We start from the raw sequence: 22165 nt of genomic DNA, 5'->3' as shown, positions 1-22165 counted from the left end.
TCTCTAGTGATATATCTTGATTATTTGAGAGATTTTTGGGCAAATGCGAACGTTGTTCGTGCTGGAGATGTGTATATTTTTCACACCATTGTTGCCGGGCAGCAGATAGAGTTCGCTGCTGCAGATCTCATTGATATACTTCATTTGGGCACAGTTGAGCAGGAAGGTGGTGCTACAGATCTCACCAGGTTCTGTCATGACTTGATACAGGGTGTTTTTCGAAGGATGGGGTTTGCAGGTGACTTGGCTAGTAGAACTCTATTTAAGAAGGGTTTCTATGGCAGGTGGAGGTATCTAGCTCATGTGTTGAATGTTGGTTTAAGCAACAAGAAGTCTGGTTTCGATACATTGAATCAGGAAGCACAGGCACAGATGGTGGGCTTGGTGTTTAACAAGCCATACAGTTTCTCTAAATTCTTCTTTAATGAAATGAGGAAACAGATCACAGCCACGGGCAAAAGGAGGTTTCTTCTATTTCCTCGATTTGTGATGATGATCATAAATGCTAGAGTTCCATACTTATAAGGGAGGTGAAACATGTGAGCATGATTATACGTCGCGGTTATTATGAGTTTCTACCGAGATATCCCAATGATCCAAATGAACAGGATGTTGCATTATTTGGTGCCATTGTGAATGCCAACTACATTGCACCTACTGATGGGGTCATATCAACTTATGAAGGGCCGCAGCCAGAGAATGTTGAAGCTGCAGGGAATGTTGAGCTTCCAGAGCAGCTTCATGATGTTGTAGTTCGGGCAGATGCACCAGAAGAGCCTGAAGTGGTCATACAAGCTACAAATGATGTGATAGACCAGGTTGGAGCCAATCCAGATATTGTTGATGATATTCTGGAGTAGATGGCTGATCCAGAGGGTGATATTGCACAAGAGCAGAGGTATAATCCCAATGATGATGATCTAGTGAACGTGGACCTAGACAGGGACATAGATGACTATGTAGCTGAAGCTGCAGATGGTTCTGAAGCAGCTAGAGTTAGTAAGTTAGGTGCTACTGAAGCTAGTGGGTCAAGCATTGATCAGGCTAGTGGATCGGGTATTGATGCTGGAGATAAAGGGAACGCTATAGCTATTGAACAAGATAGAGAGCCTTCAGTGCGTTCAAATGATGAGTCCGGCAGTGATGGAGATGATGATCCTTATAGATCAAACGTGTTCGTCACAATTGGATCTAAGCTGATTCCTAAATCTCCAGTAGTCAATCTAGGAAGAAGAAGAAGAAGAGAAACTAATGAGGACTGGGAGCCAGAACAACCATTGCATAAGAAAAGTAAACTTGTTAGGGCACAAGAGACTTCTGCTGCTACTGGTGGTCCAGTTATCATTAGTCCGGAGACTACTCAGCCACAACTACAGCCACGAAGAACTGAAGAGGCTAGTCTAAGCCTTGCTGATTTGCAGAGACTGATGTCTGAGCAGATGGAACAGCATGATAAGGCTATGAATGAAATGAGAAGCCTGATCAGAGATATGGTTAATGATATGAAAGTTGTGACTTACAAGAATAGAATTCTTGAGGACAAGTTGGGCAAGATCGAGGAGGTAGTGTCCAAGATGTCTGATAAGTCTCTGGAGGTTAAAGGCAAGGTTGTCAAGATAGCAGATGGACTCAAGCAGGGAGTTAAGATTCTTGAGGAGAAGATGCATGAGCTATATGACAACTATGTCAAATGGTTAGCTGAGAGGGATAACTCAGGTTGTAAGGGTGATGAGCTGGCTAAGGCAGGAAATAAGGATGATCCAAATGAAGATCCTGATGTTGCTCGAGTTGCTCAATAGCTAGGAGGAAGTTTTGTGATTAGAACAAAGACTCAGTAAGAGTCTAGCCAGGCTAGTTATGTCGGCAAGGCTACCTCAGAAGCTCTACAAGCTCCAAGAATAGTTGTTTACGGGGATAAACATGATAATTGAGCTTGAGGCGCCTTAAGTTAAAATCAACCTGAAGTTATTGTTCTCAAATGAAGCAGAAGAAGTAGATTGATGACAAAGATAAGACGAAGACATTTATTTTAACGTCTAGAAGCTATTGCCAAGGGGGAGACTGTAAGTGCACGTCTATGTCAATAGCAGTCTAGATTGTTTGAGCTTATATTGTAATATGTCATTGTCATATGATTGTCATTAATGAACTTTGTATTATGCATAGAATACTAGATTAAGTTTAAGTATTGAATGTGTAATAATATTCTGCTATGAGAAATACGACCTCGTATTTGCAGGGTCAAATACCAGGCAGGGCATCAATTACGACCTCGTAATTATGTCAAGCTGGGCAGGAAATGCGAGGTCGACTCGCTGAAGCCCATGTCGAGTTTCCTATAAATACCAGAACCCTAACAGAGATTAGGGTCGAACATTTGTCGAATTATCAAGCATATTTGTGCAGGTTAATAGGTCAAAGGTCGTTCCGCTAGCCCGAAGAAGACCTGTGAGGCAGCAAGTGATCTAGGGGCTTTCGTTGTGAATCACCACGTTATAGAGAGGGATTCCGCACCTCTGGATAACGGGATCAAACTATTAACGATCCGCGTCAAGGGGACTTACGGGCGGTGAGATAGTGGGGGTGATAGGTCATAGGTCATAGAGTGTGATAGCCAAATGTCTTAGTCGTACGGGCTTCGTCATCGGATTTAAAAATTCGTTGAAATTATATCGAATGACATCTCTAATAAAAGAGCACGAAATTTTATGAACACCCATATAAATTTTATAACTTATCGAAGTACGGTTTTTGATATAAAAGATTTTAAATGAATTGGGGGAATAAATTATTTATGAAGGAGAGAAAAAAATAATAATTGGTTGAGATTTGAGGAGAGAGAAGGGACATTTTAGGAAAGTAAATATTGAAACTTAAAATGTTAGACAAAGGGAACTTTATAATATAGTATAGATATCACTGTTGTTGAAAGAGATGATCGATGAGATCAACGATAATATCCATTTTCTAATTGCGTGTACAGATAGTATGATGAAAGTAATGCATTGACACTATCGAACTACACTTATTGGTGTATGTTTTAAGTTATCATGCTTTTTATGTTTTAATAATCAAATTATTTTATATGTATTACATTTATATATACAACATATATGGGTTTATTTGTACATGCAACATAACCAGAATAGTACCATCATATTAAACTGTTGTCGAGCACAATAGCTTGATACTATGAATGCAAATCCACTCAAACTAATTGAATCAATTCTAATTAAGTTTTCCATTCTTGTTGGTATGTATGTTATTTGAACTTTTTTTAATTTTGTTTTTTGGATATTGAATGATACACCAAATTTAAGTATTATATATCACCACATAATGTATATGCCTTTACTTCCTTTTCATTCCTTTAAACCAATCAGTAAAAGTTGTTCAATTTGTGAACTAAATGGACCGCGCATTCTACTATTTTTTTAGAATGGCAACAAACATATATATTATAAACGAATGACCAACTAGCAGGATAATAGTTGTCAAAAAGTACAATTACATTTAACAACAATCTAGATACCAACACATATACATTATACCCGAAACTTTAACTGCTAAAACTGTGTTAGGTGGACCTAGTGTTGTATATTAAGGGTCTATCGTACATATCAAGAAAATGTAAGATTTTGATGTTTGATCAAGGTTGCAAATTGAACATATGTTAGAGTTATATATCTAATTAGTTGTCTACTAGATATCAATCATGTACTTAAAACTACCCACTAACCTCCTCCTAGTTAGGTAAACCTTTTATGGTTAAAGAGCAACAAATGGTGACACGACAAAGTAAAAGCATAAATGATCATAATGTATGTTGCCACAACGCTCAAAGCTCGTTCGTAGTGCTCCCATATGATTCCAAGAACATGAAACATATCCATCAGATGCGTCGAATAAAGGAGCAATGTAATTGGTTTGATCTCTAAAAAGATTATTCTGCACAGCCTACTCCACAACAGCCGAGTAAACGTCAACTGAAGAGTGCAATACAAGGCCTGTTAAAAATGAACTGAGAACACATAGAGGCTTCCCATCAAATCTGACACTCAAAAACACCGTTCTCTGAGGCAACACTTTGCCTATGATAGAGATGGAACCGCTCATCTCTGATAAAAGAATCATAATTCTTGTAGGCCCGGCTAAAGCCCTGATACGCCCAAGGGAATTCAATGAGTTGTGACAAGCATAATGAAAGATTGATAGTGAAATACTTTCGGAAAGAACAAAGTTGTAATAAAAAAGAGGAGTGAGATCTTACTTTGCCAAAAAACCTATTATCTCTGATATAACTTATAATTCTGAGATCGCAAATTCTAACAATTAAGCAACAAACAATAAGATCTTTAACCCCAGACTTACCCATGGCATGTTGTTAATAAGATAGGTCCAGATATTTTAACTGTCTTTACTTGTAGTTTAAAATCCACCAACGTTGAGATATGACATAGACGAAGACAACGACGACGGTTGGAGTCGCTGGAGAAAGGTGATAAGGCTTTGTGTCTGATTGGTGGGGGTGCTCGCTAAGTCGCTATGATGGTGGTGCTAAATGGGTGGATGCCGGTGGTTTGATGGGGCTGGTGATGGATTTTACGGGTGACAGTGGTGCTTGTCGTGACGATGGTTGCTCCAGTACGGTGGTGGTGATGGAGTTTACTAGTGATCAGATTTTGTTATTTGTGATTATATAATATGTACCTTTGATTGCGTTTCATTTGTGTATGAGTGTATGAGGTAAGTAATTAAAATGTGTTGCCTGGGTGGTTGAGGACATTTATTGCCAAAAAGTACGAAGCTGTACAAAGTAGGGTATACACGTGATAAGTATTCATTTCCTTTACTTTTCTGCTTTTATAGTTAAGGACAATAAATGATAAGATACAAACCTATATAAATTTTTGTTCAATTCGTTAATGAATGGAACAAATGTTTATATTGTTGAGCATTATATCGATTCTTGAGTTATGGTGTTACTATAAATTACATATCATATCATTTATATCTATATCTACATCTTTATCTATCTATCTATCTCTCTCTCTCTCTCTATATATATATATATAAGGCTATCTCCAAGTGCTCACGTGGCACTCACTGAGCTCGCCATCTCAGCTTTTTCCAACGTGGCATCACCATATTGATTCTAGCGACACATCAGCGTGCCACGTTAGCACTACATACGCCACATAAGCATGTAATCTACATATTTAATTAATTATTTAAAAATGAAAGAGGTGGGGATTGAGCCCACAACCTCCTATCTAGCATGTGTTAAGATTTGCCACTTGAACCACAATGTTTTTGATTTATTTTTGGGAAAACATAATAGTTAAACAAGACAATCCGTTGATTTCATTAATTATTTCAATCATATTTTTTTAATTTTTGAACGGCAATTTAATGCATTGATTGGATTTCATATCTATAGTTAGTTGTGTATTTCCGTCATTATATTGAAGGGAGTCCAGTTTTTTTTTTTTAATATAACTTTGGGTTCATCATTGCTATATTGTTAAACAATTTTCTATTTTAATTTTTTCCATAATATTATTGTTTTTGATTTTTCTATGGTTAAATTGGTGTATTTTATTTTTCTTTATATTGATCTTAATTGGTACTCCGAGTGCTATATTATCAGAGAGATATATCTTCATTTTTACTAACAACTATTCTTATCATCATTCTTATCGTTATTATCATTTTAACTTATGTATAATATTTGAGGTCATGTGAGTTTCTTTTTAGATCTCTAACCACTTATACTTTTAGATCTCTATCCTTATGTGAACAAAAAGGATAGCGTAAATAACGTAGTTACAACGTATATTTTTAGTCGTAGATTCCATTTCACTAACGTCTATCATATTCAGCATTTCGTCACTTAAAGTATCCGATTATTAGTTTATCCGTGTTATTTACGTTATCCTTTTTGTTCACAGAAGCTTATATTATACGAGTAGCTTTGTATTATATATTATCTATTTAGTAGAAATCTTTATAACAAACTAATAAAGTACACATGAATGCTTACAAACTAGAAAACTGTTTATACACATCATTCAAATGGTTTCGTGAACATGAATGATCGAGTTAATAATTACAAAGTTTGTAATTTTTTTACATAAACGTCTTATTTTAATTTTGAGTTTATAATTTATAATAATAAATTAATGTCTTTTAGAATATATTAAAGTAGTATAGATATATCGATTTTCCATCAACAACTATTTATAAATGATTAGTTCATACAACACACGTGTATATATAATCATGTTGGGTATATATAGATAATTGTGTTTCTATTTACTCAAGTTCTATTAGTGGCAAAGACATAATTTTAGGTCAATCAGGGTATAAAATATACCAGTTATCTTAAATTGAGTTAGGACGAACGTATGAGTTTCTAAATGTATGTTTTTGTGGGAGGTAAGTTAGCTTTAAATTGCACCAATACTAAAAAAATAGTACTGAATATATAGAATTTTATACACATTAGAAGGTTGTTATTACCAGCTTTGACCTCCTTGTAACTCTGTCATCTTTTTTGTTGTATATGAGTATAACTTATGAGAAACCAGTAAGAGATAAAATAGTTCGGGGCAACGCCCGGGTATAACCTAGTATCATATAACGATATAAGCATAGTAATACAATGAAAGTTTAGATAAATAATACATATAAATAAAGCAATAAACTCATACTATAAATATTCTCAACAACCCATCTTAGGACAATAATGATAACTAAGAACTTAATGCGGCCACATGGACAACGTAAGTTTTTGAAAACTTTAGCTTATTTGGGCGCGGTTAAAAAAACCACAAAATTATGGGAGACAAAAAATATTGAAAATCAAATGTTAAAAAAATACAGAAGGAATATACTAAACCAAAAACTAAAACATATAAGAAAAAAACAAAAAAGAATACGAAAACCAAATGAAGAAATGTTAAATGTGAAAAAGGTATAAGAAACAAATGTTTAAAAGAATACAAAAGAGATATAATGGAAAAAAATATTAAAAAATAGTAAATAACAAAATATATAACATTTTAAAAAGTTTATAACATTTTAAAAAGTTATAAAAAAAATGTTAAATGTAATAAAGTATTAAAAACAAAGTGTTACAAAAGATTAGAAAAAACATAAATTATATTAGAGGTTAAAGTAATAAGAAAGAAACATGAGGGATTGAAAAGTAAAAAGAAAAAAAAAGAGGAGTCAAAATGCAAAAACTTTATTATTAATTACAAACTACAAAATTAAGAAGGAACCAACTGGGTTGTATCAGTGGTTGGAGCTCATATCTCTGGAAACAGAGGTCATGAGTTTGATCCTCATGCCCAGCAATGCTGGGGGTCCTTTTTTACCTATGGTAGAACCTGGAAGCAGTCTCTCTACCTTTGGTAGGGGTAAGACCGTCTACATATCAACCTCTTCCATACACGGTATTGGGACCCAAAACCCGTAGAAGACGGCATTGGGAGTTACTTTACTTTACTTTTTACAAAATTCAGAAGGGGATGGTTTGAGCTTAGGACCTCCACCGACCCAAAAAGCATAGAGACCAATCAATCCACCAAATCTATATTTGGTTTTATAATTGCTAATTCTTTTATTTATTTTTAAAACGTCGATAGAGGCAAAAAAAAATAATACTGTTCACATTCTATTCCTTTACTATAGTAGATAATATATCGACAAGGTAAAACCAGTAAAAGTTATGGGGTTTGCTAAATACAACCCTTAGGGCTGTGTTTAAGGTGCATAAATTGTTTGTACATTTACCATGAAAATCAGGGAGCAGACTTTTAATATGGAAAGTACAAGTTTTTTTATGCACGTTAAATATAGCCCTTAGGGCTGTATTTAGCATTTCGCAAAAGTTATTTGGCTTAATTGGAAATGCATTAAATTTTTCTATTTATTTATTGCATTAATTTAATTAATTATATTGTTTGCATAAAATGATTAAACCCCGATAGAAATGAATAGTTTATTTTTTTTATGTTTTACTTAATTGACTAACACTATATTCTTTCCAACCACTGGGTAATGACTCAGTGGCCACTAGTCGTCACTTTCCACGGGGAACTTGGGTTCGATTTTTGCAAAAGACAAATTTGAGATAATCAGAGGATTATTAAGTGGTTGAGATTCACCTGGACACTAGCCTAACTCAAGGATTAATGGGTACCAAATGGTACATGAGATCAGAGGTTCCCGTCTAATTAACCCTTTTTTAACACTAAAATATTTCCAAATCATTCCCATCATCATTACTATGACCACTACCACCACCACCATTTTTCCCAACCAACCTCTTCCATCACGACGAGGTTTGTCTATACACATGAGTTTCGTGAGAATCCTGTTTGTGAATGTCATCGAGGACGTTTTCGACACATTGCATTCTAAAGAATGACTCTGCATAACATGATGCTTTCAATCAATGGTTGTTGAAAATAATTAGAATTGTTTTCCAAGATAGATATAAACTTCAGGATGAATAATGTGATTAAAGAGTTCAGAATAGATCACATGTATGTAAACTTACAACATTTTACAAAGCGAATGAAAAAAGCATGAAAAAAAAACAAACAAACATGGGCACAACTTGTAATGATCTTATTCTCGAGTCCAAGTTCACCATTATATATATATATATATATATATATATTTATATTGCCGGTAGAGCAGAGAGAAAAAAATAAAATTTAATTTTTGATCTGGACCATTGAAATTAGTTTTAGAAATCAATCTGAGCTCTTGAATTTAAAATCTAGATATGGTAATCAATTAATTATATTAAATGTGTAGTTTATATATATATGGTAACATGTTTAAAATTTATTTCGTCTTTTTCCTATCTCTCATTTGCTAACGTTTTAGTAATTTTTTTTCTCATTTTTAACCCATTTTCAAACATGTTGTTTTTTATAATAATAAAAAACTAACTTAATATTCGATCAGTGACCAGGTTAAACGAATAATTATGTAGCTTACAATTCACGAAAGTTGCATTAGGATTAGTTTATCATTATGAATTAGAAAACAAAATTTAAAAAATTAAATTCAACAAAAAAATAAAAACATTTTTAAAATGGTTGGAATAAAAATATCGTTATTTCCAACCATTTTTTAAAACGGGTTGTCAATGTCATTACACAACCATTCATTTCTATTCAATTTTCACCTACTCTTTATTTTCATTCATTCACTCTCAACCACATGATGGTTGTTCTCGACGGGAAGGTCTAGCCGAAGATGGTGGCTGACGGGATGGGAAGGTTGATGTAGATCTTCATAATTAGACAAAGATGAGAATACCACATCTCAGCTATAAAATACCATCACGAGCATAATGACATCAAAAGTGTATATGTTTGTTTATTTAGGTGAAAAGGAAGAGGAGTGTGAATCTAGCTATGATTAGTGGTAATATTTTGTTATTCAAATGGAAGAGGTGAAATATATATATATATAATACAAATTATTTAAGAGTTTATATTTGAACAACAAAAAAACTAAAAAAAGATTTTTAAATTAATTAAAAATCATAGACTAATTTATTTTAGGGGGAAAAAAAGGAAAAATATATTATTACTTTAATTTTTAATTAATGTATATAATACGTAAAAGTGTTTTTCTTAAGAAAAAAGATAGTCGTGATACCTAAATTTTAAAAGATTTTTAAAGGTTTTCATGATAACTCACCCTACGAGTCTAATCCAAAATTTTACATCCATTACTTTTGTTAGATTTATATTATTCTGAATATTCATATATTATTTTATTAATTCAACCATATTTACTGTCATATAGTTTTACAACATATAGTTATTAAGATATTTGATTTTAAATTTTACAGATATATAATAATGTTTTAAATTATGTGGCCTATATATATTTTTTTATATAGATAAAGTACAATGTAATGTTTAAAAATATGCTTAACATGATGTTTTAGTCATCTAAAATGTACTTTAAAAGTTTATAGCAAGTTATTATATAATTTGAAATTTTTTATGAAAGAATAAATAACTTTATATAGAACAACAATTAAAATAAATATAAGTATAATTATCTCAGGTTCGAGTTAATGGGTTCGGAATGCCGGTATATAATTATAATTAAAATTTAAATTTCTCAACCAAAACCTGTCACTCTGTCAGTTTGTCAACACAAACCTAAGCACCAACCAACAAAACTAAAGTTTACGAGTTAAATGGTTTGGTGGGTTAATTTCAGGTGATATGGTTGGTGGTTGGCGGATTGATTTCAAGTAAATGGGTTGTGAGTTGTCTGATCAAATAAGTTGATGGTTCGATTTATTATAATTTTTTATATAAATTTAAAATATTTTTGGGTTGACGGTTTGATCTATTAATCCAAAAGGTCAACCCGACCACGACCCAAAAAATCAAGTTGGAAGATTACCAGGTCGAGATTTCATAACCCTAACCCAATTTTTCCAGGTTAGTTTCAAGTCGAATTTCATGTAAGGTCGAGTATATATAAAACCGACTTCATATATGTTATACCCAAAAAAGTACAAGATTTGTTATCTTAACATATGCTCGATTTCATAATAAACTTTATTATAATATACTATAAGACGTATATTTTTCACAATGTGTGATACATTGCTGTATAAGTTTAGTTGGTAATCCGGTTACCAACCGGGTATTAATCTAATTTGGAATGATTCTTACACAATTATACATATTTGCACTTATTAACCAAAATAAAATATAAAAATGCACACATTACATACGTATATATGCTCAAAGCTAGGGCCAACACGACATGTCTCAATTGTTTCATTGTTAATCATACTTTTATACGAGTATATGTTAGACTTATTATATACGGAACTAAAAATCTAATTGATACCTATTTAGTGATTATGGTAGAGGTATGTTTATGAAAAGTTGCGAGGATAGTGGTACGTTGGAAAATTAGTTCTCACATTTAGAAATAGAAGTTAAAAAAAAGTTATTAAGGGTAAATAAGTTATTTAATGTATACAATAAGATGATGGAGCACAACTATAAATGCATACAATATAAAGCTTGAAAGATTAATACATATAATAGAAAGCAAAAGATAAACATGCTTATAATAAGATGGACAGGTCAAGAAATCGAATGGGTTATGGGTTACCTTTTTCAGTAGTGTTTTTCTTTGAGTGCGAGAGCCTACCAACGGGTAGCTTCGAACAGAAAGATCCAGTCTCCAGAGAGATCCATCCGATGATTTTTCACTCTCTCGTTGCATCTTCGGTGGTTTATTGATAAAGGTTAAGTCTTTTATTCTTGGAAAAAAATCCATCAAGGTTTGAATATCATTTTCAATACGAGAGATAGTGTCCGCGCGTTACGGCGGTAAGATGGTAGAGGTGATAGGCCAAGTAACAGAGTATTAGATAATATTAGAAAAAATGCTTGATACTATTAGATATTTATAAGAGTGGATTAAATATCATGGTGTATCCAATGCTAACTACCAATTACTCCCTCGTTGTTAAAAAATAAATATAAATAGGTGAAAAATAAATATGAATCATAGGAAATGGGCTGGGTATATCCAATCAAGTAGTCCAAATTTAATTAAGCCAATAAACCCAAAACCCTCATACCTCACTTTGTAGTCTCTTAGTCGACTCTCCTCCCCTGTCGCCTAAAACCCTAACCTTAATCCAGATTATATTTTTCGGGTTGGACCAAACCCATTTCGGATTTCGGTTTGGAGGGTTTATGAGCATCAAATAGTTTGAACTTTGTATTAGTTATTCGAAGTAATTTTCGCTAACTTCTTCGTTTGCAAGGTGAGGAAGACAACCAGCTTAAGGAGGATCATACTGGGCCCATAAGGGTACAAGTTTTCGATACCCAATTTGTTTCATGAGTTTGCAAATTTGTTACTTTGTTTGTTATTAATCAACAATCTAAATTTTTTTTTTTCTTGATTATAAATCCCTTCATGAAGGACCCTGACAGAGTGTTTGGTAGGTTGGTTAATGGGTCAAATGGATAAATATTAGTATTGGTTGAAACGGGTCGGATTGGGTTAATATGGTGCAGTTTTTGTGCAAAATTAATAAAAGGCTCCGCATGAATTATACAGTCAAATATTCGTTAAAAAGTTAAATTATTTGAATAGTTATCTGTCTGTTTGTTAATACTCATTAAGAAGGTCTTTGCAACAAAAGTCTGTAACTTTTAATCTTTTTGGTGGTTTTTATAGGCTAAATTTGTTTTCTTAGAATGCTTGAGAAAATACATAGCTTGATTCGACAAATTTGTAAGTAATTGGGTTGAAAATTATCAAAAAAATGATCTTTAAGTACAAAGATGAAAACCTAACTCCCTAAAACGTAAGGCAAGTATCTGGATTCACATATTAAAATGACGATACACTTTTTGTGTGGGCGATTGGAGAGAATTTTGTAGTGTTATTTGTTTTGTTCGATTTGCATTTCGTAAATGACACAACTCTTTTAAGTTTGTAGTCGGTCAGTGAAGATTAATCAAACATTCAATTTCTTCGATCCTTGTTTCGAGCTGCTGAGTTAACTGTTTTTCGATCCATATGCACTTAGTGGGTCGGTGCCGGTGGGTTAATTCTTCCATCTTTGGCTGCAATATCTTTTTTTTTATATATATTTTTTTATTATTTTTTTTATATTTGGTCCAGTAAATTCGTTTGATCAATATAGTGGGTCGGTGGTGTTTATTTAACTTTCATCTACAATTCGCTATTTTATCTGTCAAGTAATTGTCTGATCATTGTAGAATGTCACTGGTTTTTAATTAACATTCATTCTCTTGATCAAGCTAATTGTTTGTTGAAAATTCTCGAAATTTTGAATGAATGTGTTGTTTCAATATGGGACCAAAGAGAGAGACAAACAAAACCAAAAACCTCAACCCTGATGGTTTGTCTAGAAGTGGTGTACCAATTACACGTTCTAGGGTTTTGAGGATTAGTAAGGTGGGTTAACAAGTGATACTTGATGAATCTTGTAAATCTTATGCTGTGTTGCTAAAATTTTAGATTTATGATTCCTCTGTTTTAGTAGATACTACGAAGTTGAATTATGGAAGTATAATTACTTCATTACAATCTGAGTTGAATGAGGATTTGGCTAGTAGTGGTGCTATGGATTCTTTGAATGTGAAAGAAATGTTACATCTAATGTTTATGGTATTGTTTTTTTTGTTTTTGTTTTGTAGATTCAATATTTATTGCAAGAATGGGTAAATCTGTTAAGCGATCGAGAAAAGTACAAACCCGTGATATTAGTTCATACAGTGATGATGATATCACACATCAATGTCATAATGTAAGTTATTCTTCTGCTCACTATGAAATCTGTTAGACATGTAATACTTTGCATCAGCAATACTGTGGCTGCTCAAAAAGGTTTTAAAGTTCGTGAGCTAGTAAAAGAGAGGATTTTTACCATGTTCTAGCATTCTAGGTCAAACCGACTGGAACTGATATTTCGTCATAAGGTTTTATATAGTTTATATGTTAACATCGTAAAGTAGAACGGCTCCTATCTATAAAGTTTGCAATATCTCAGCTCGCGTGCTTATATGTATCATTTTCGTTTCATTCTATTGTTTTTGTATTTTGAGTTTCCAAAGCTGACTTGGTCTTGCATAATATCAGTTTTAACAGGTGTTAGTTCTTTTTAGTTGATGTATGTCACGGAGTTAACTTACTAAGTAATTGTCTTTATTTCTTTCTAATATCATACAAGTTATTCAAATGTGTTTGTGTTCGACTACTATGTCAACATTACCGGTGGACAAATCCTTTCCACACTACAAAATATGTTCTAATGTTGTACTACTATCTTTTTTGATGCAAATTGTTCTCAGTGCTCTTTCTATTAATACAGAAATTCATTTATGTTTAATCCATTTTTGTGGCTTGGCTAGGCGGGATACCCGAGCCGCGGATCTCTTCCGATTTTGTTCAATTTAAACATACACTTCCAATAATAGATTCTAGAAGAAAATATGTGGACGAAAATTATCACTTATAGTTTTGGAGTGACGATTTAGAGAATTAAATAGTATTGATTCGAAACTTTGCTAAATATGATATATCCCATATTGGAAATGTAATTTTCATGGGATTTTTCGAGTGGTGCTCTTTTACCATGTTTTAGATATATTCTTATTATTTAACAAAGGGACTTCAAGGGTGGAAGGCAAACATGCGTACATATCCTCATTGTGTTTTTCTTTTTATTCTGCAGGTGGATAATGGGAAATATGGTATTGGAGATGATTACACCAATGGAAATGATAGCGATGATAATGATGAAGAAGAAGAGGATGGCGAGCACGACTTGGATATGGATGCCATAAATGTAAAGGGAGCCTTATTCTATCATCTTCTTTGTGAATGTATGTTATCTATCACAATAACATCTGCTTACAAATGTAACTTTTTTTTTGTTAAAACAGCAGGACAATGAGGAAGACATGTCTAGTGCGGATGACAGTGATAGTACCGCGGAGGATGATGACAATGAAAATGAGAGTGATGAGCAGGATGGTGAGGGTATGGACATAAAAACAGAAGACATCAATCATGCCGATATGGAAGATCTTGAGAAGGAGTACAAAGAACTTCGCCATGAGGAACAGTAAGATTCTCTGGCAGCTTGAGTTGATTACCTTTGCTCTTCATGCCGTGTTCAATAGGTGATTAGGTGGTAGTATATGACTCATATACTTCAATGAGTCAATTTCGGTTATGTGACTCTGCGATTAATTGCTGCGCGTCCAGACACATCTGGCCTCAAAACTAGGTTTGGTCTAAAAATTGATCAATGTCGGTCAAAAACTGAGATTTTAGGTAGAGTCAGTAGAAGCAACCATGTATGCAGAGATTTTTTGCTGGTTCCTAATGATGTACAAAAAGCTTACACACACACACACACACACACACACACACACACACACACACACACACATATATATAGGGGACCCTTATTTCAAGAACACTTTTTTTTTTTTGAGCGGCGCAGAACTGTTACATTATGTATTAAATTACATGTTTTGATATTATATATATCAGATAAGTTCCAACTAATATCGATATTTATATAACTTGCTACAAGGTCCCTGAAAGATTTCTGACCACCTAGTACTACCTAGCAAGCTATATATTTAAGATACTATTAAGTTTTAGTTTTTTTGGATCAATAGTGTCTTGGATCTGCAATCTGCATAACTAGGCTCATCTCGACATACAAAGGAGAGTTAACTGGTTTGTTTGATCCCCGGCCCACCTATCTTGCCATTTCTTTAATTTTTGTTTAGACACCTTGATTATCGTTTCAACTCCACCATAACTTCTTCTTCTTTTAAACTAAGGAGGATATAGTCAGCTAAAGTGGTATAGCGTTAATCATATGCATTCATCTGTCACTCATTTCTATGTTATATTGTCATGTAAGTTGAGATTACAAATCACTACATCAAGTGATTTCCTTTTTTTTTCTTGTGATATTTTGTAGAGATCTTTTTCGCAACTTACGACATGACCAAGACGAAGATCTTCAGAAAGGCCAAGCAGTTAAAAATCAAAGGGTACATGCTTCTGCAAAATAATATATTTCGTGCCAGCATTATATACTTTAGATGTTGCTACGTTAGCTTTTCCTGATTCAAGTTGGAAGGGTGTCTGACTATAATATTTTTTAACTACTTGCAAGTTGCAGTTCTTCTGGTAGCCATGCATTTTCTAGATTTAAGTGTACAGGGAAAAATTATGATCCATTTACGGATGAGTGAGGTATATCAGATTGTTGTTTGTTTTTGTTGGTGAATCATGTAAAATAAAAATAATTTAGCAAGGTATCAGGTCGAACTGGCTAAAACTCTTCTAAAGTGTTTTTCTAGCAGTGTTGTTAAAGGCGAGCGCCTCTTGCGCCTAGGCGCAAAAGGCAGGCGAGGTGCACCTCCAGCGCCTGAAATCCTAGGCCCAAGTCGACCATGAAAAAGGTGGTCAACGGCGATCAACTGTGGTGGTCAACAGCGGTCAAAATGGTCAAATGGGTCAAGATTCGACCAAATCATTTAAGATCCGGCCAAATTGTGGCTAGATCTAATGTTTTCCGGCCAAAATGAGTGACCATAGTTGTTTAAGAAGATAGAAAAAGAGAGAATATAAAATGGGGGGAAGAGTTTATATATGTTTATAATAATCTAATAATTTTAAGTTTTTGGTTGAAAAGTTGATATTTTTTGAATGATATTTGGTTTTATTTTATAAATGACATTTGATTTTTTTGCTATTATTTTTCACTATATATAATTATTTTATATTTATTTACTTAGTGCGCCTTTTTTTTTCCGGACGTGCGCTTTTTTTGCGCCTCTCGCCTTCGCCCTATTTGGGGTCTTTGCGCTTTGAGATCGCCTTCGCTTTTGACAACTATGATTTCTAGGTTTTAAAAACTGTTCAACTCTTTGGTTTAACACAGGTTAGTATTGAAGTAGCATACTCTTCGTTGTGATATTTGGCACGTTAGGTATATACTTTTAATAGTAAGAGTTCAAGCATTGGAGAAAAATTGTCTTGGGTCAATCTAAAACGAAGCGAACCAGAATCAAGGGAGCTTAAGATTCTTAATTATAGGGTTTCTTAGTGCTCACTTTGGGGTCTGCTCTTGTATCTGGAAATAAGTTATATGTTTTGAATTGTTATCTCACCTGCCCAACCAAACAGTTCTCTCCTCTGTCGGGTTTCTCATATTCCATATAGTTTTCTTACCATATGTTACATGCTGATTTATATATTATTATTGACCTTTGTTAAGGCTCTCTGGGACAAAACTCTCGAGTTCAGATTTTTGCTGCAGAAGTCATTCTCAAGTTCGAATCGACTTCCACAGGTGCACATCAAGATTACAAGTTAAAATACCCTTGTCACACCTATGTTTATTATGCTGGTATATTTAACTTTACCCATAAAAACTGTTTGCAGGAGCCAATTAGATCTGATTTCTGCAATTCTGATGAGGGAGTTAATGAAGCATATTCAGGCCTAATTGATTCAGCTAAGAAAACCCTAGATTCTATCCTTAAATTGCAGGAGGTAAAATAAATTCATGAATTTATCTGTTTCCAATTAGTAGGTTGCTTAACTATAAGTTTCATGTGTGGTATCTGTTTCATGAATTGTTCCATCTTGCTTAACTTCTTTAAATAGGCAATTACAGAGAAGAATCCATCAATTGTAGAAGCAGTTGAAGGTATGTTGCATTATTTTTTAACTAAATCCTGAACTTTTAGAAGTGCATAATGCTCGTTTCATTGCATGACGAGGGAAAGTACCCGCGCATTGCGGCGGTGAGGTGGTGGGTTGATAGGTCATAGAGTGTGATAGGTCATAGGAGGTGATAGGTCATAGAGTGTGATAGCCAATTTCCTTAGTCGTATGGGCTCCGCCTTCGGATTTAAAAATTCGTCGAAAGTATATCGAATGACATCTCTAATGAAAGAGCATGAAATCTTAAGAACACCCATATAATATTTATAATTGATTGATGTACGGTTTTTGAGATAAAAGATTTTGAATGAATTAGAGGAATAAAATGATTTATGGAAGAGAGAGAAAAATGAGTGATTGAGATTTGAGGAGAGAGAGAGAAATGATTGGTTGCGATTTCTTCCAATGGTATTATGAATAAGTGACAAGGGTATTTTGGGGTTTTCTATTACTTAAAGCTGAAAAAATGGAGGGAACAAATGCTTTATAATGTATTAGAGATAGTAGAGATAAACTATTTTGCTAATTCAATAGTTCAATTAAGTTCTCCTAATTGCCTATTGATTAAAAGTTTACTTTTTGAAAGATGGTGCTGCAAAAAGTTTTACAAGCTTGGAGGCTTCCAACCACTCGATAGAGGGAGATGAAGAATGGTTCCAGATTTCTCAAATGCAATCAAGGTACTTCCATTTTATATTTGATCAAGCAGGACAATGAGGTTTTCATGATTGAATATATTGAATGCAAAGTGACAAATAGTCAAATAATTGGCATTTTCTCCTTTTCACGTGATAATGACACATGACATGACAAAATAAAAAGATGAGAGTAGGTGATAGAAATGGGTGTGAGCTTTTGCAACATTCTTAAAATATTTGTGGTCAAACTCTGCCTTTTGCATGGTCTGGTGAATTTTATGAAGATAGATAATTGACAAATACTGAAATGTGTATTGATGTTATCCCTGCAATGCAGAATTGCTCCTTTTAGAGATATGTCAGTTGATAAATGGCAGAGGAAGACACAGGTGACAAGTGGTGCTGCCGGCATGAAAAACAAGTTTCAAGCTTTCAATCAGGTTCTTTTCTATCATTTTATGTGTTTAGGGTTGATCATCTGAATCTGTATCTTTGAAGCATTTGCGCCATTGCTCACCTGGTTATATCTCTCTTGCAGAATATCAGTGAACAAGTTGCATCTTACATGCGGGATCCAAGTAGAATGGTCAAAGGGATGCAACAGAGGAGATCTGTTGTTCCAGTTTTTGGAAATGTAAGTTTGAAACTTCCATAAAATCAGTGTTATGGCTGATATATCGGTGATAAATCGGTTATCAGACCTTCACTGATACGAAAAATTGATTAACGGGCCAATTTATGGGTTTGGTCGAATATCGGTACTTATCCGTCAATATCGGTCAACAAAATAAGCTTGACACTTTCTTTTTTAGTTAAAAATAAACTGGTTTCAGGATTGGGTGTCAAAATTTGTGTTTTTGTAATTTTATATTCTGACTATTGGATTACAAAGTCTACATATTTTTAGTATATATTTTGAAACAATAATTTTCTTTACAAATTAGGGTCTCTGATATATCCCCGATATATCGCCGCTACGTCCGATATATCGCTTCACGGGGGTCGGTCGATAATATACCGATAATTGATATTTACAACTCTGCATAAAATCTATGTTTCATGCCGACTAAAGACTTTTTCCTTTTTTGCCGTCTATGAAAAAAGTTAACATTTTCATTTGTTGTAATTATTATGAAAACTCGGGGTGACATGGATTTGGCATTTGGGTTTACAAAACTATCATGGCCTGTAGACATTATCCTGACAAATGTGAAAGTGATCTGTAGTTGCAACTTTGCTTACTTTCTATATGATCATCTTATGTAACGTGTCATTAACTATTCTAAAGTCAGTTTTTCTGTCAACTTGTCATTATCCATTCTAATTCAGTTTAATCTGCCAACTTGTCATTATCCATTCTAATTCAGTTTAATACTTCTGGTGTTGACAGGTTTCTGACTCAAATCTTAATAACGATGAGGTATGAAGTTAATCTTTGATGAACTTTAAAGAGTTGTAGTACTTCAGAGACAATTGTCATTGAATTGTGACTTTTCAAACTTGAAATGAACTTGAACATCTTTAGCTTTATAAGTCAAATGTATTGATTGTCTTTGTATCTTCATAAGCTATAGTAGTTTATTATAATTATCGACTGGTTTAGATTGAAGGAAATTTTTTTCCCGTATCTGATATGAAGTTAGCCTCAAAAGTCAACTTTGACTCTATCTAAATTTTGAATCAACATTGGGTGGGTAGATCATAAGAAACTTGTTGTAATATAAAATCTGCTTTTACACCAAATTGATTGTACAAAAACTTATGTTGGTTAGGCAATAAATGCTGATGGTGATCCTGAATTACTTGACGATTCCGAATTCTATCAGCAATTATTAAGAGAGTTTTTTGAGACTGTTGATGCCGGATCATCTGGTAAGCAACCCAACCGTGCTTCCCGCATCCATGATTTTTTATGTTTTTTAGTTCACCATGAGACTTGCCCTTTAAAGCTCTGTGGGTTTCATCCTGTTAATATATTTGTTTGATTGTTTGGCTATTTCCAGAAACTGCATTTTATGCTCTAAAGAGACTACAAACCAAAAAGCGCAAAATCGTTGATCGGCGTGCTTCTAAAAGTCGTAAGATCAGGTATGTGGTGACAGAGTTACTTTAATGCAGACATTATATTTTCATTTCCACTTGGTAAATCTGGGACGTTGCAACCATAAAATTCACTTTTCTTGACCGTTGTTGTCGTCTCCCTTCCCGCCTCTTGGTCACTAGCCACACATTCAGGTGTAAATAGAAAGTGTTTAATGAATATACATTCATCAAAGAACGTATTGATAATGCTCATCAACGACAAAACCATTTAAGTTGTTAACTTCTAGCCAGAAAGTTGGGTCATTGACCAAACAGGACTCAGAAAATGAGTCGGTATCGAAATTGAAATTGAATAATACACTTTTTTGTTTGATTTTGATGTAAAGATTTTGTTCTGTAGGTATCATATTCACGAGAAGATTGTGAATTTCATGGCTCCCGAGCCCATGAACATACCTCCTATGGCCACTAAGCTGTTTGAGAACTTATTTGGCCTCAAAACGCAAAAACTTGCTTCAGTATCTTAATCCTAATGTATGTGTAAGGCACTATTATTGATACGATTTTGTAGTGGTCTCTTTTCCCTTGAACTTGTAGGGCTATGTTTTTTTTACACTTGATGCCAGTGATTACATAGTATCCCAATTTGGAATTTTTTCCTATGTAATGTGTTTTATATCTGTTCAAAATTTAGTGATTTCCTCCAACAGCTCTTAGTTGCAACTCTTTGGACCTAAAATTTAGTTTTCAAAAAGCACGAGTAAATTACTCCAATAAACAACTAAAGTTGAAAGTGATAACTATATTAGTATGTGTGTATTTTTTGATATTTTATCCAAGTGCTAGTCTCCATTAGTTATATAAACTAGTATCCTTATTTGCACGTTGTGGTTTGTTTATAGGTTTTACTGTTTTGAAGTTTTAACCAATCAATTATTTTGAAGTTTTAACCAATCAAAATATATTGAAAAATTAAAGTTAAGGTGTTTGCGTTGCAACCCAAATTACATCATTAAATCTTCACCTTCAACCAATCTCTTAACATGTAATTTTGGTATTACTTTTTTCAACCCTCCAACTTTAAATTTGTTTGCATCATGACCCTCATTCAATACTCGTTATCAAACGCACACACATATGTATACAAATATAAATATAAAAGTGAGTGTCGGGTTCACACATCTAACTTAGATGGAAAACTCTTTATATTTATTTTATTTTATTTTTTATAATGAATAAATGATTGGGTCCTATCCAAATTAAGTGTGAAACAACCTTACCTTCACTTCCCTGTATACAATATTAACCTTACTTTCACTTCCCCATATACTATAGTAACCTGTTTTTTTTTTTAGAGAATTTGCTTTTTGATAGACCACGAGACGGGATGATGCCAATACCCTAATCCATTAGGGTGTTTGGTAGGAGGGAATCATAGAGAATGGAAATGTAATAGAGACTGAAAATAGTGAGAAAGAGAATAAGTATTTGGAAAGAGAATGGATTCCGTTGTTTGGTATCCACAGAGAATGAATATATATAAAAAAAAATAATATTTTAAATAATATTTATTACATATAACATCTTAAAAAAAAAAACTTTCTTTTTCCATTCTCACCCATTCTCTACAATTTGTAGAGAATTGAGAGAATGAAATTGATTCCCCTTTCTCTTTTCTCATTTCCTTTTTTCGTCGCAAACAAACAAGGGAGGTCTTTCCTATTCCCTTTATCCCCTTTTCATTTCATCATACCAAATGTGTTGATATCAACTTTTAAAATTGATTTCGAAATGGACATTTATTATGAAAAGGGGTAATTGTGAAACTTTTTAACATATGATACTAAAATTTAACATTGATATCTTTTATCTATAAATGTATAAAATATCAATAAAAATCTAGAAATGACATTTTTTATTCATAAAAACCAACCCCATATTCCTTGATCGAATTCTTCTCTTATCATGCAATGAAAATAAGGTAAACACCTTATGAAACCAAAGGCTCGTTAGAAACAACATTGTTGTTAATGGTGGTTTGGATGCTAAAATAAAACTTTTTTCATGGTCGCTATCCGGTCGTCACGCATCCACCACCGCCACCACAACCACCAGTTATGAAGAAGAAAACCCACCCTCATAAACACCACAATAACCATCATCATCTCCGG

General features: G+C 33.5%; 1 protein-coding gene across 3 annotated transcripts; it reads left to right on the top strand.

Annotated features, from left to right (window-relative positions):
- The first annotated feature begins 11643 nt into the window (after nt 1–11643).
- Nucleotides 11644–20701, top strand: LOC122595840 (putative uncharacterized protein DDB_G0270496). 3 transcript variants are annotated; one of them, XM_043768297.1, is made up of 16 exons: nt 11644–11889; nt 12527–12629; nt 13251–13360; nt 14288–14401; nt 14499–14680; nt 15557–15629; nt 16862–16936; nt 17029–17139; nt 17254–17296; nt 17900–17993; nt 18289–18391; nt 18490–18585; nt 19342–19371; nt 19724–19823; nt 19955–20039; nt 20395–20701. In XM_043768297.1, exons 3-16 carry the CDS (start codon nt 13271–13273, stop codon nt 20519–20521), a joined length of 1323 nt encoding a protein of 440 aa, XP_043624232.1. In that variant the 5' UTR covers nt 11644–11889; nt 12527–12629; nt 13251–13270; the 3' UTR covers nt 20522–20701. The 3 variants fall into 3 exon arrangements, with proteins under 3 accessions (XP_043624232.1, XP_043624233.1, XP_043624231.1); XM_043768298.1 differs by lacking the exon at nt 12527–12629 and having other exon boundaries at nt 14502–14680; XM_043768296.1 differs by lacking the exon at nt 12527–12629.
- Nucleotides 20702–22165: the final 1464 nt, after the last annotated feature.

This window comes from Erigeron canadensis, chromosome 4 (assembly GCF_010389155.1).
Source record: "Erigeron canadensis isolate Cc75 chromosome 4, C_canadensis_v1, whole genome shotgun sequence".
In the NCBI taxonomy this organism is placed as follows: Eukaryota; Viridiplantae; Streptophyta; class Magnoliopsida; order Asterales; family Asteraceae; genus Erigeron; species Erigeron canadensis.
Note: the sequence above shows the minus strand (reverse complement) of the source record. Positions and strands in the feature narration are given on the sequence as shown.

Bases quoted from the DNA above. Each gene is read 5' to 3' on its own strand.
- LOC122595840 (XM_043768296.1), top strand. From the start codon at position 13,271: ATGGGTAAATCTGTTAAGCGATCGAGAAAAGTACAAACCCGTGATATT. The intron at 17,140-17,253 runs GTAAAATAAATT...TTCTTTAAATAG, and splicing joins CTATCCTTAAATTGCAGGAG to GCAATTACAGAGAAGAATCC. The intron at 17,994-18,288 runs GTACTTCCATTT...CCTGCAATGCAG, and splicing joins ATTTCTCAAATGCAATCAAG to AATTGCTCCTTTTAGAGATA.